This window comes from Cricetulus griseus, chromosome 5 (genome assembly GCF_003668045.3).
Source record: "Cricetulus griseus strain 17A/GY chromosome 5, alternate assembly CriGri-PICRH-1.0, whole genome shotgun sequence".
Classification (NCBI taxonomy): Eukaryota; Metazoa; Chordata; class Mammalia; order Rodentia; family Cricetidae; genus Cricetulus; species Cricetulus griseus.
In genome coordinates this window covers 39,599,224-39,614,593 of record NC_048598.1, presented here as the reverse complement: position 1 = coordinate 39,614,593, position 15,370 = coordinate 39,599,224, and the positions used below count along the sequence as shown (strand labels likewise).

At 41.7% G+C, this 15,370-nt stretch overlaps 1 protein-coding gene across 1 annotated transcript in view; it reads right to left on the bottom strand.

Moving 5' to 3' along the window:
* C5H1orf21 (chromosome 5 C1orf21 homolog) overlaps window positions 1-15,370 on the bottom strand; it is a 210,434-nt gene that overhangs the window by 87,796 nt on the left and 107,268 nt on the right. The window contains exon 3 of the mRNA XM_027417381.2: window positions 5,820-5,914. Within this exon, the coding sequence (XP_027273182.1) occupies window positions 5,820-5,914 (95 nt within the window). The remainder of the gene's footprint in view (window positions 1-5,819; window positions 5,915-15,370) is intronic.

Genomic DNA, 15,370 nt, shown 5'->3' with positions numbered 1-15,370 from the left:
AGGAGGAAGAGGACTCCTCACCCTTAGAATACTTAAACTCTAGGTGTACCTGGGCTAAGTCTAATGCCAAAGCAGTAACTGTATTGTTAAAAAGTACACATCTTGCCATTGTGGTTTAAATGTGAAATCTCTTCCATGGGTTCATGTGTTTGAACGCTTAAACCTTTAACTCGTGGTGCTGTTCTGGAAGGCTGTGGAACATTTAGGAGGTGGAGTATTGCTGAAGGAAGTAGGCTGCTGGAGGGCAGGTTTGGGAGCCTGCCCACTTCCTGTCTAATCTCTGCTTTCTGTTGCATCAGGTGTGCAACAGGGACACTCCTGTCACCTTGAAACTGGCCAGTGTCTTCCTCTCCATGATGGGCATATCCCCGCCAACTGTGAGTCAGAATGAACTCTCCCTCCCTTGTGTTGTCTCTTCTTGGGGATTTGGTTATATCTCGATAGGTGACTAATTTCCTTGTGTAAATAAGATACCAAGCATGCCTTCCTTTACTTTGTTATGGGAATTTTTCCATCCCTATGGTCCCTAAGCCAGGAAGCAAATCCCTCCAAGTTCAGACCTCCATCTCCAATAACTCACCTAAGCCCCAACCTGAGGTAATCCAAGCAGCAAGTGGAGCAGAGGTGCTCAATATCGTTCCCCACTCCTCTATTAATTATACTTTTACCACTGTTGGTTCACTAACCTCATGCTAAAACACACGAGGGATGTTTACATGGCTTGGAAAAATGAGACAATTCAAAGTCATTGCGTTTTTCATTATGTGATTTCTAAAAAAATTGATCAAACTTTGCATTTGAAGACAAGTGGTCAAAGGCAGTCATCACTAAGATCATCAGGCCAAACTTTAAACAGAAAGTCAATTTGCTATTGTATTAGCTGCTCCATGGGTCACAGTAAAGGTAAACTTGGTACTACAGGTTAAACAAAAGCAGTACACATGGACTTCTGCATTGCTAATTATAAGAACATCTCTATGGGGGTATTTATCTGATTAGAACAAACATTGTGTTATCACCTAGAACCTTCAGTCACATGCCCTTTATTCTTTACAAAGTATATTCTGATAATTAGAGTGATGTGGTGGCTGTGGTCTTGAGTACTTAGCTTTCCTGTTGACCTAAATCACCGAGCAGAATCACAGATGCTCTCTGGTTCATGTTTCCAGCTGTCCCTCACTTTCAGTACTTTGTGGAATGGGAGCCCCCTTCTCTTACTTTACCAGCTAGATGTCACAGCTCCTCTGATTCTCATGTGTTTCTAATACACTGTGTCTCATCAAAGCTATTTCCTAATTTCAAGTCTCCTCTGCAATCAAATGCCCTGATATTTCTTGGGAAATTTAATGCACCGGGGTATGTTTGAAAACTCACGAACTGAAAAGGGGTGTGTGTAGTCATAAAATTCCACTTCAGCTTCCCTGATGAGGCACATTAGAGCATTTCATTTTAAAAACTCTGTTCCTTGACTATGCTGAGGAATCGGTGATTTAGATTCGGGTATTTTTGGTTTTTTTAATCTTTAATTATGTGAATAGGTGTGGGTATGTGCACATGAGTGCAGTTTCCTGAAGCAGCCAGAAGAGGGCGTAGGATTCTTTGGAGCTGTAGCTACAGCTGGCTGTGAGCTGCCAGACACTGTTGCTGGAGTCAAGCTCAGGGTCCTCTTCAAGAGCAGTCAACTCTCTTAACCAACCACTGAGCCATCTCTCCAGCACCACAGAGAGGTGTTTTAAATCATCCTCAACAATAAGGACAAGACAGTAGTCAACAGCTTGTGTTGTGTATCATGTGAGAGAGAAAAGCATCGTCTCATTTATACAAAGATACCTTGAAAGAATGAATAAAAATAAACATGACACATGTAAACCTAGGAAGTATACACCCTAAATGAGCAAAGTAAATAAATTGGCATGAAATGATTTAACAGCTCTTGGGGGAAGATGTCCTTAGAATGGTAAGTGTTAATTAAGGCAAACCAGACAATGTTTTATTAAACAGTTGAGGAGGGCTTTCAAACTATACATGGAATTTTTTTTTTTGTCAAGACATTACCAGAGGTGAAGGGCTGGATACTGCCAAGTCTAGAGTAATACATGTCTAAATTAATTACGTGCAAAATTATGAACTTCCATAGCATAAGACTTACTGATTGTCATGTAAGTCTGACTGACTTCTATCCCTCCCTGCATGGACTCTATCTACCCAAGACAATGAGAAAATGCTATGATCCTACTTAAGATTCTGAAGTAGTCAAAACTAGAAACTTGCTATTTTCCCCCTTTGAATAAATGAATTTCAATCAAAATTTAAATAATAAAAATCCTCCTTGATAGGCTCCAAAGCTACACAGAGAAACCCTGTGTAGAAAAACCAAAAAGAAAAACAAAATCCTCCTTGAACATGGAATTAATTCTTTTTCATCTGCCCCTAAGTAACACAACTCCATTAACAAAAGTAAAATAACAATACTCCACAGTGGCATGTTCTTTGCCAGAAACTGTACTAATATTATGTATAAGTTCTCACTAAAGTGAGTTCCACGATCTTTCCCGCTTTGCAAATCAGTTAGCTAAAGTCCTGTATGCTGCTAGTTTGGAACACATCTATCATGGCTTTCTGAAATATCTATGAATTTTTGCATATACATGGGTATTTGTGGGAAAACACAGAGCTTTACTGTTTTGGGTTCATCAAAAAAAATCTTAAATGGTATCACAGTACATATATCAATGCTGAAATTGGCATGGTTTTCCTCATAACAGTTTCAAATCATTCTCTTTAATTGTTGCTTAGTGTGATGTAACAACTGTTCTCCTCCTGACAGGAAGATAACTCTTTGTTCATTATTTTTTCTTTTTCCAACATAAACCACACTATTGGTGAATGTCTTGTACAGGCTTCCTCATGCACCTAGGCAGCTGCCCACTGGATACAAGCTGTGGAAGTGTTTGCATGTTTAAACGTTCATAGACACCAACCACCACACTGTCCTCCGAGAGAGGTGTTTACCACTGGTACGTGAACACATATTTTCCTACAACCATGCCAAAGTCTGACATTATCTAACTTCAAGTTTTTGCCAATCTAATGGGTGAAAAAAAATGGGATCACATTTTAATTTGTATTTTCCTAATTATAGTAAGTTTTATTAGGTGACGACACCCCAACTGTGTAATTGAAGTCACGGAGTCAAAGTAGGGGCATGTAAAATGTATACGCACACTAAATGTGCTATTTAATTTTAAAATACCAAGATGAGCATTTCTTTCCCCACCCTTTGTCACAGAACATGGCTTTTCCTCCTTCACTGACCGTGTCCTCAAAGCACAGCTGTGAATGCTATTTGGTTTCTTAAGTGAAGTGAGAAAGTACAGACCTTGTAAGAGGCTGGATGCAGAATTCAATTAAACAGCAAGCTTTTAATAACCTGCCTTCATCAAGACTTTTCAAAGCCTTCCATTTAAATTTCACTGTAACGGCTCTCTCCATGCTGGTGTTTCACTGGCTTGCATACTATTTAACTAAATTACATAATTACAATGACATTCAACCAGCACAAACCGGTTTAAGAACCAGCACACCTCTGGCTCTCGGAAACACAAAATCAAAGGAACAAAAGCACAAGTGATTTTAGAGATCAGCCCACCAGAAACCCAGGCAAGTGTACCTTGGTGGTGGTGGGGGCAGTTCCCTTCAGAGACACAAAGGAAACTGGTGTCTCTGAGTGAGTGTGCACAGGCCAAGTGATGGAGAACAGCTTTTTGTATGATGATCTTATATGTACCTTATATGATCTTACTGTGTACCACTTGGTGTGTTCATTTATCTATTTTTCTAACAGATTACCCCATTCTTGTTTAGAGGTATAATTTCTGTATCTCAGGTATGAGCCCTTTCACTGTGTATTATCACAAATATTTTCTCCCAGGTTCTTACCTATTACCTATGTCTTATTCTTATCTACTACCTATGTCTTATCCTAACCTACTACTTATGTCTTGCAACTATTCCATTTTACAAAAGTATTTGACTTTGATGTTAGAAAAGAAAGTTCTTCACAGCTTTTTAAAAAAATCTTTGTCTTCATTAAGAAAGGTTCTCTTTGCAAAGACCTTAAATAAGTGAAAAGCAAAGTAGAATATACATAGATATAGAGCAATGATAGAAATCAGAGTATATTTCTGTGTGAATTTAGAGGACATCAATGATGCATGGACAGGACTCATCAGCCATTGAAACTGTGGCCAAAAGACTCAAGACTGGAGAGCTGCTACTGGGTAGCATAAACTGCTGAGACTAGACATTGACTTAGAAACTAACACACATAGCATACTGTAACGGATAACTGAAAAATCAGTTTTAACTTTGGAAAGCAGCCTGCTCATTTCAGCATCAAAGACATCTACCTCCTCCCCATTCCCATGCAAATGTTGCACACTGGAAAAATGCCAGTAGCAGTGTGGACCCTGAGCCTCTGGTCAAATAAAGGAGTGGGGGTTGGCATACATGCCACACCAATCAGCCAGAATGACCAGAAGTCTCTCTCTTGAAGTGTCTGTTTGGTCTGCACAGGTCACTAGGGCCAATTCTCACCACAGAGTTGACTAGGAATGTATCAGAAGAGCCAACAGATTGCAAGGATCACGGGGGTGGAGGGAGAGTATTGTGTTGACCTCAGCAGGATGAGCAGTGAGAGCAACTCAGTCTCCAGCTTCCTCAGGATCCCAAGAGACAAGCACACCAAGCAGAGGTACAGAAAGGGAAGCCAAGGCCAGGCTGTTCCAGGTAGCTGTCCTTGCACTGAACAGTCCTTTATTTTCACTACTTAAGATGTAAAATAACCACTTCCTGATATTTTACTATTTAGGGCTGTTGTATAGAAGAGAATGAAACAAACAAACAAACAAACAAACAAAAGTCTCTAATATCCACTAGAGTCTGACAGAAAATGACAGCCATGAGGAGTGATTAATATTGTGTCAATCCCTGCGCTGCAGAAGTCACAAAAGTAAGAACAAAATGTGCTTTAGAAAAAAAAAATGCCAGTGAAGCAAGAGTACTTAATGCTACACAAAATTCTGAAGACTACATTTGTTCAATCCTATAGGTAAATAATCTAAATATAAAATATATGCAAGATATGAACAAAACCCATTTGGTCCCAAAGCAACTGAATAAAGATAAAACCTTAACTATTTTAACCTCTTAAAAATCAATTAAGATGATAACTGCCTAAACATTTTATAGAAGTGGGATGCTGGGGAAGAATGTGTACAGTGATTCCTAACTGAGCAAGAAGCCCTCTCACTTCATAGTATTACAAGTCTCATATTAACTCAAACTTTAAAACCACGAAGGTGAAGAACAGGCTCTTTGGATGGAGACCTCTTTTAGAAGTATGAGGTTTTCCTTTGAAAGGCAACCTCCTCATTACAAGTTTCCAATAATAAAATGCTACTATTCATCCCGACCTGAATACGTGTTAGGAGGCGGAGGGGGCGGGCGGGGGTCCCCCTCCATTTCATCTTAATCCTCCAGCAGTTTTTTTTTTTTTTAACTCCCTTCAACTTGACTCTTAGAAACATTAATAATTTTGCTGTGTTTTCCCCGGAGCATTTCTTATCAGGATTAAAAAGGGACCTATTCTGAGACAAACAGGATACAGGGTAATGGTGCAGCTTCCAGGCAGGCTAAGAATAGCTACAGCGTTTTCAAGAAATCGTGTCCCAGGATGTGAGCCTGGGCTCAATGTGCGACGCAGGTTTTCTCCCAACAGTCACCACAAGTCATTGTTACCAGAGAACTTCAGTTCTTACCAGGTTTTCTTGGTTCCTGGCTGCTATTTTCTGTTCCTCTTCTGCCCCATTTTTCATGTATTTGACCTCTTCCACAGGTTTGATTCTATACTCATCTGAATGACAAAACAAAGGCAAGGGATTTACCACAATGGCAGAAAAGTGTCAGTAAAGCCAAAGCCATACATTAGACCCTTCCCCGGTAACCTTTACATGGGGCTCATCTGGAACAATCTGGAAGAAGCATGCATGGGCACCTTGGGTCCTTTCTAAGAGGTGCTCTGCTCTGTCTGCACTGTAGACTATATAGTGAGCAAATACTGGGTAAGAAGCAGGCTCTCTGACACTGAAAGTCTCTGTAACCCAGACACATTGGGAAACACCACACATCAGCCTTAATGTCTTCATTTATCCCAGGAAACTATTTGTCCACAGTTCCTGATACAGCAATTTTCAGCTCTATATTCACACATTCGTTTTTCCGCCCCTTTGAAAAATATCATACTGTTTACGACTATAGAGTTATACTGCTAAACAAATAAAACCAATTGGAAATTTAATTTTTTTTCCTTTTTAGGGTTCTTACATTAAATTCAAACAGTTACTGTGGATCTACGCTTTAACCTCTACGAAGTGACGTGCACAGAGGCATATCAGCTAGCTCTAAATGGGTTGGTAAAGCCCCAAGGCTGGATGGTACAGAAGGCTGTAGATGGAACCCAGACTTGTCAACAGCCAGAGACGAGAACATGTATCTCAATGTCAATATCCACCATGGGACAAAATTGGGAAAGACTTTGGCCAAAGTCCTCCTGTAGGTCAGACATTTGGTGATGATGGGAATGACATTTTCACCAGATGTCTGTCAACAGGAAATGACTTGGGAACATTAAGTTCAAAAACAGGTGTGAGTTTTGACTCATCCTTGGTCCACCTTGTGGAGGGAGAAAAATCACAGAAATTTATGGAATTAGAAAATTTCATCAACAAACTGCTTTGAAAATGGTCTGGCCTCACTTCTAAGAGCTAACAGTCTATCACTAAGAAAACTTGTATTCCAAGCTAAGAAGCTTTAACATGTTTTCCTATGGCCTATGGTTGAGTACGATGAGTTTATTCCTTAAAGATGTCTTATTCTAGTATTTATAATACAACTTCCTAATGTAGCTGTAGTTTCCCCTGCCTACCTCTTTACACAGTATTTATGAGAACACCAAAGAAACTGTGCTTGTCAAATGTTTCTCCCTTCCTTATGAAGCTAATATATTTGCATATATTTGTATGTATAACAAGACCCAGTATTTCTGACTAGGCTCTTTGTGTGGTTTATTTTTTTCCACTTGACAATTCAAGGTAGATACTGATTATATTAATTCTTCTTTATGTCTATGCTGTGTAATATTCCTTTATACTGTGTGAAGATGTATCATTGTGGTTGGTTTAATAAAAGTTAACTGTACAAGAGCTAGGTGGGAAGTACAGGTGGGACAGAGAGAACTCTAGGAAAAAGAAAGGCAGAGTTGCCAGCTGGACATGGAATAACCAGGATGGACATAATAGAGATGTGGTAACAAACAAGCCAGTGGAAGAATGTAGATTTAAAAGTATGGAATAGTGTAAGTTATAAGAGCTGGTTAGAAACAAGCCTAAAGTTAGGCAGAGCTTTTCTAATTAACACTAAGTCTCCATGTTGTTTTTTTGTGAGCTGGTGGCCCAAAGAAAAATCTGTCGACATTTCTGTTGTATTTCTGTACACGAGTGTGGTGTGTATGTTTATTTTGGGTTCATGTGCATACATGTGGAAGGAAGCCAGAGGCCAATGGCCTGTATCACTCATTTGTTTGGATCAGGTCTCTTGCAGACACTAGGCTTGACAATTCCGTTAGACTTCCTGGCCAGCAAGTCCTCTCTCTGCTTCCTAGCAGTGGGATTACAGGCGTGCACCCTCTCACCTAGCTTTTTACACTAGTACTGAGGATTTGAACTCAGGTCCTAAGCTTGTGTGGCAAGCCCTTTACCAACTGAGCCATCTCCTCAGCCCCGTTTCTACTTCTTTCTAAAGAAATTTGGGAGCCGTGTGTATGATTACACTAATGAGCTTTTCAGGAATCCCAAGTCTAAAATTAACAAGTTAATAGATGGATTTGAATCTACAAGTACAAAGTAAAAGTATTTTACTGTTATGACAGCTCATGTGCATAATTCCAGCACACAGGCTACTGAGATGGGAAGGTCTTGAGTTTGAGGCCAGTCTAGGTTACAAAGCAAACACTATCTCAAAATAAAAAAGCAAACAAGATAATCTCACACTCTGATTTGGTATTCAGATGAAAAAAGGAAGTTAATAATACCAACACATTTAATTAAGGATTGTTTACTCATAAGTTGTAAAAGCATTGCTAATTAGAAAAAGAACAGCTATAATTATGTCCCTGGTATACATACAGAGATCATACAGAGATCAAAATACAGGTAAAAAAAATAAAAATTTAAAAATGAGTATCTCAACTTTAGTTTGAGGCATTAAGAGTTTTAAATCATGGCACAATGACATAATTGCTACGGTTTAATTGAACAAATGCACACTTAGCTGAGCCTTCAATTACTAAATATAATACATCACAATCTGGTAGATTTTCTAATGTCCTACCCAGGACCCCATGTAATCACACCTCATTATAGAACATGAACAGAGACTTCTGGAAAAGCAGACAGCCCTCTGCACACTCTACAGCACAGGTGTCCCTGAGAAAGGCCATCCTTCCTTCCTCCCCTGCTCACTTCCCTCTCCCATCTGGGCCACCATACAACAGTGTAATCACACCTTGAGCAGCTCGGTAAAGTAAACATTCATTCTTTATTTCCTCAGCCCTCCAGGATCACAACTGAATTGAAAGTAATAGGCAAGCTATTAATATTTTTCTCCAATGAAATTCAAAATCTCCTGGTGGCATGACTTTCAAAATAGCATTACTTCAAACACAGGCTTTTTTTTTTTTTTCTTTGCTTTTCAGGAAGACAGAATTCCGACCAAGTTAGACAGCAGATAGGTTTGACAGTGTCATTAATATCCTGGCTGGCTAGCCAGAGCACTGTCAGGACAATACAACGTGACTGAGTACAAAGAATAAGAAAACAACCAACTCAGACTACAAGCTTGGCCTATCATCACTACTTAAAAAACACGCAATGCAAAATCCATCCTGGTGTAAATCAGCAAGACCCTCCAAGAAGCCACAATTTCTTAAAAAACAATACTTAATAAAATCAAACAAAAAGGCCTGTCAGCTTTCTGAAGGCTGGTGCCTGAAATGAAGATGTCCACCTGGAGACAGACAACCCAACAATGAAGATGTCATGCATTTCCATAGAGATGTAGCCGGCAGGAAAGTCTCCAGGCCTCAGGGTGGGTGATACCAGCACTTTGGATTATGGCACGAGATGGTCATTACTGAAATTTAAATTTCCTTTTGCCAGAGGCACAGGGGAATTAATTGGTGACCTCAGCCTCCTTTTATCAGAGCCCACATTGGGGCTACAAGTCAGAGCCCTAACAGCAGAACGGTGGGGCCACTTAGTGAAGACCAGAAGTAGGGTCGTCTTCCTCCTCACAACTGATCCATCTTTCCTTTCTTCCTTGTTGGTCTTGCAAGGTGGCTTAGTAAAATGCAAGTCAGGAACACAGGCTGTTCCCCTGTAAACAGTTTCAGGCTTCCAGTCAAAATAGATCTGTGATGGGATTTTTAGCCTCTTATTCAAGGTAACAGCAGAGGGGGTGGGGCTTGTTAGGTAGCAGTCATTGATGTCAAGAAGGATGTCAAAGTAGGTTCAGATTTTCACTGTGTTGGAAAACAGGCATAAGGACACTTCTTAGCTGGAGTACCCTTCAGATTCCTTCCTCAGTCTATTAAGCTTGTGAAAATTCTGACTTTAAATAATTCTAGAACTGGAAAAGCACCTATCTTTTTCTAGTAGGTTTAAAGTCAGGGTGTTATTTCTTTTTAGAGATGTTTATTTTTATTTTATGCGTACGGGTGTTTTGTCTGCATGTATGTCTGTGCACCATATTAACTTGATGAGTAGCCTTTGATGCAGGAGAGGGTGTCAGACCCCCTGGGACTGGAGTTACAGAGAGCTCTTAGCCACCATGTGGGTGCTGGGAATGGAGCTTGGGTTCTCTGATCTCTCCAGCCCCAAACCCAGGGTCTTAAAATTATTATTATTACTATTAAGGATCCTGTAGGAGGCCCACCTGTCAACCCTGGGAGACAGCAGTGTGTGTTTGACGGACAGCAACTTAGAAGGGCTAATCCATAGCTGAAGAGGTGCAGCAGGGTCACAGGCATGGATTGACTGACTGCCCTAGCTAAAGACCCTTGGTCGGCAGGTGGCTCATGGTGGCTCACAGCGGCCTTTATCTCCAGTTCCAGGGGGATCTGATGACTTTTTTGGGTCTCTGTGGGCACTCACACACATTATATATATATGTATGTGTATAAATATTTATACACACATATACCCCCAAATAAGCATAAATCTTAAAAAATAAACAGAAGGGTCGATACTTACTGAACTAATGACTGTCAACCATTAGGGAGTGTAACTGGAGAGCACACAGATGTGCAGCATGGGAGTCAAGCTACTAACCTTTTCTAACAAGGAGAACTGAAAGTAAACAACACACACACACACACACACACACACACACACACACACACACACACACACACACCCCAATGGTCTGCACTTAAAACCACATGTCTGCACAGAAAATACAGAAGAGCTGGTTTTCTTTTCAGCTCCCTTCCTGAAAGCCCCTTAACAGAGCTGAGCCAGGCCACGAAGCCCTCAGAAACCCACAGAGTAGGTCTTGGGAGGAAACAGTCTTGCAATGTTGGAGGAGACATGAAACATTTCCTCTCCTGTTCCTGGGCCGAAGGCTGGAGCTGAGCCAATAGTATAAGCAGGCAAGAAGCATGTTTGATGTCAAACAGCCTCTCCTTCAAACGCCTTCCTCCGTTCGCTCTGCCACTCTGCAAGCCTCCGGCGTGCTGGTTCCTACCCTTGCCCTGCCGCTGCGACATTCCGCTAAGGCATGCCTTCAAAGCCATTTCTCAAACTTTCTTTCCTGCACAGTCAAAAGGTTATTTTTGTCAAAGAAGGTTCTTTAACTGGTGCATCCAAAAGCATGCAGCACAGAGGGAGAAACTGAGGCTGGGCCTGTGCTAAGAATGGGAGTAGAGGATGTTAACAGTACACCAGTCCTACTTGGCCTTTATCTTTTGGGGGCTCCACTGAGCCTCTTGAACCCTGGGTCACTGCCTTTAATAAAATTTGGAGTTTTTTTTAAATCAGATACATCATACTCTTCTACCTTTCTTCTTTGCTTCCTCCTTTCCATCTCCCCCTCCCCTTCATTTTGCACACGCCTTATAAACAGTGGATCTGTGGACCCAGACATTTTCACTTCTATATACAACTCTTATATCACCGTGTTTTTAAACGTCTCTCTCTTATCATCCCATTCTCTAAAGTTTAGCATTCTGTTCCCCCTTTTAGCAATAGCTAAGTAGCTTTTTACCAATAGCTCAGTGTGTGACATTCCTACACAAGGCTTCTGCATATTCATAGAAAGATTCTGTTTTTTTTTCCAGAGTTTGTATCAAATGATCCTGATAAATAAAACTACTTTCAAGTGAAGCCACTTAAGTTTTAATGATTTAAAGATCTCACTTGTTCAAAATTAACAAGAAGAATTGGGGTATTTTTTTGGACAAACCTTGTGGAGATTGGACATGGAAGTCTGTTAGAGAAAGTATAGAGGTTTTTCTTATTTATATCCATCCCTGTTAAGACACCACAAAACCTAAGTGTGAGAATGTCACCAAGATACAAATCCCTTGTGCTCTTTGTGTGTTTATCCAATAATGAAACCTAATGTTTGTTTATATTTAAACAAAAGGTAAGCAAAAATCAGATTAAAATTCCCCGTAGTGGCGATAATGGTCCTATTTCACGGGACATTGGCTGAGTTGTTGTATGGCAGAGTTTCAGATCTGGGTCTGCAACAGAATTTACATAATATGTGTATATGGTTTTTGTTTTGTTTTGTTTTTCGAGACAGAGTTTCTCTGTAGCTTTGGAGGTTGTCCTGGAACTAGCTCTTGTAGACCAGGCTGGTCTCAAATTTACAGAGATCTGCCTGCCTCTGCCTCCCGAGTACTGGTATTAAAGGCGTGCGCCACCCCCACCCGGCTATGTGTATATGTTTTATATACAATCTAAAATAAATACAGACTTTTTTAAAGGCAAACTATAGAGCAGTGACAGACAAATATGAAAAGACACTGCTACCACGTCACACGTGTTCTTCTCTGTCTATAAGACTGGTAACCCCACCACTATCTGGAGGGCCAGAAACACATCGTTTCTCTACTCCACTTTAGCTATTTCATCTGCAGTTGCTTCCTCTGCCAACCATACTCACAAATTTATAGAATGGCTGATTAGTAGGAGAGGGCATGATCATCCAGCATGAACCCATGTTCTCCAAAGTCGATGACCCTACAGATCGTGTAGAATGCCACGATCCAAGTGAGACGGAATGCTGCAAAAGTGTCACTAGTCCTCTCCATAAACACGACCAACCTCGTGTGACTGCGCAGCTTTGCCACTATTAGGTCAAACACTTGAAATGTCATTGTAGACCATTGGCTTCTATCAACTGAAAAACTAAGGGCAGCATCTGAGACACCCCATCCCCCACCCCTCTAACAACCCTACGTGATGTCCCCATCAATGAATTTGTCAAACACTGATTAATGGCTTTGTGTTGTTCTGTGCCTGTAAAAGTTCAAGCAACCTATGCTCCAGTGGAAGGTATCATTCAGGGTAACTTGGTCCTTGTGACACAGCCATGGTCACTCCTATTTGCTTCAGGACAGTTTCTTTCTTTCTGGACCAGGCATTGTATTTTGAGTCACCACCATAAACTCTCCTTAACTAGTGTGGCTGCCTTTTGTTTGGGCAGTGGTAGGTGTGAGCAAGCATGTGTGTTTGTGCATGAGTACATGTGTGTGCATGTCTGTGAAGAAACACAATCTAATGACTGTGTCTGTCCGACTCAATTCCCTTCACCAGGTCCTGACTTAAGTGAACTTCTAGTAGAGGAAAGATCCTCAGAAAATCATGGCAGAATGCAGAGAAACTTTGTCTCATTTGTCTAGGTGTTACACATCTGACATCCTGGGACTCAAGCAGAGAGATGGCTTGCCTAGGGCAGATGGGCTAGTGAGATCTGTGGTACAGACTGAGCAGGATAAGGAGGTTAACCCCGGGAACCAGGCCAGTCTGCACGACACCCGAGTTTCAGGGCTAAAGAGAGGAAAACAGACAGATGCAAGGACAAGCAGGAAGCCCTAAGTAGGCTTGTCTAGAGGGAAAGTTGCAGGGCACTCAAGAGAAGAGAGAGTCTTTGAGGTAATTCAAAGGAAGAAAAATGGGAGCAGCAAATGGCGGAAATTCATGGAGGAGTAAGTTTCAATGTGTGGTTCATGAATGAGATGGCTTTTCAGGTATTAGGGGTCATTCGGTAAAAGTTTAAATAGCCTTCCAATGATGATGGGTGTTCCTTTAATATGTCTCTGGACTGTTGCTTACTGCCAGGAGCCTGGCTTTACATGTGTTATAGAACTATTAAAAAGATTCAGCAGCAGGGAAGTCATTATTAGAAAGAATGGGAAGAAAATGGATAGAGTAATTTTCAGCTGAAGTAATTCCCTGATACAAGCAGTGTGAATGGACTTTTAAAATGGGAAAACATATCTGAACTATATACTTCATGGTAAATTTATGTAGTTTCTTTACTTCTGAAAAATATTCCCAGCTTGCCCTCATCCATAAGTTTTGGAAATGAGTGGGGAATGCTGGCGGTATGAGGGAGGCCTGCTGGCCCTTCTCCCCTTTCCTTTGGAAAGTCGGTGCCTCTTCTCACAAGGGCTGCATCCTCAGAAAACCAAAGGTCATCTCCAGTTGTCCCCATTCTCCTTCAAGATGCTCTATGGGTGGCCCTGGCTTTGGTTTACTTACCCCATTTTAATCATCTCAGTATCTTGCTCACTTCTCCACCCTTTCCACCTGGCCATCTGACTGTGTCTACTACTGCATCTTCTCCCCATAGTCTGTAGAGGTCAAGCCAACCAGCATTGGTCCCCTTCACACAGATGTCACTGTGTCTACATACCCTATGCCTTGCCATAGGGCACTTTTTCCTGCTGTAAGACTGTGGAGCCCAGGACACTTTTTGCTGAGCTTTAAGGACTCCTAATGCTGTTATTGTGGGAATAGAGGGAGGGCAGATGAGAGCACACTGGAGATTCCCAATGGGAAGTCACCTGGGTGCTTGCTTGGCCTCCACAGAAAGCTATGCTTTAAGCACATACACCCTCCTCTCATAGCTTTAAGAACATACCCCTCCTCTCATGGCATAGGGTGTTGCTGCCATCTGAGGAGGATGTGGTAAAGGCATCCTAAGTGGAGAGACTGGGAACACAGGCCAAAGCTGAAGGCAGAAGGTGAGGAAATACACAGGAACTCAGAAGGCCACGAGGGACAAGAAAGAGTGGAAGAACCAGAGGCTGTGGCAGAAGGACAGAGATGACTCTTATGGAGAGGCAGGTGACACCAGCAACATGCCTCTTTGGGAGCACTGGCCCTCAAGCAAGGAATCCACTCCAACTAAACCGACACTGCATGCCTAAAACTCCCCTTTCATGCTCAGGTAGAATGTAAGGAAGCGTAACTGGGTTCTGTGGGTTCTTAGACCAGACCTTCTCTACCTTGTGCCTGTGCACGGCTGAGCCCTCGTCACTCTCGTAAGCACATGGCCTCTAGTTCTGCTTTTCATGTCTCAGCCAGAATCAAATGTTAAAACAAGGCACAGATGTTAACGTATGAGAGTCCTGACCACATTGATCCCTCAGCCCAGCTTGATACACTTTCTAAGGGTTCAAGTTTCTTGGTTTTCCCACAGTGTGAAGCTTGGGAGTGTCGAGGGAGTGGAGGGGGGCAGCTTCTGTTGGTACAAGCCTCTACCACTCTCCCATCCTCATGGAGAGAGCCATGGATATGAGTGCTATGATGAAGCCCATGCTTAACCATTCTTCACAGGAACCCCAAACCTAGTCTTGAGTCCCCATCTCCACTGACAACTCTAGCTCAGACCCCATCACCACTCACCAGAACAATGGAGTAGAGCTCCACCACTCATCTGCTCTCACTCTCCCACAAACACACACCTTTCTTTGGGGACAGACTCCCACTGCACCGGCCTGGCTGGCCTCCACTCACAGACAGACACTGTGAGCTGAGATTCAAAGTGTACTCTACTATGCCCCACTCTCACCTTCTACATTCGATTCCCTACACGGCAGCCAGGATACTGCTTTTAAAAAAACTTCTTTATACATTTTTTGATTAACATACAATGCTTGCAAACATTTACAGGATTTTTCCCTGTATATGCACATTGTGCAAAGATCCAGTCAGTGTTATCAGACCATTTTAAACACCAT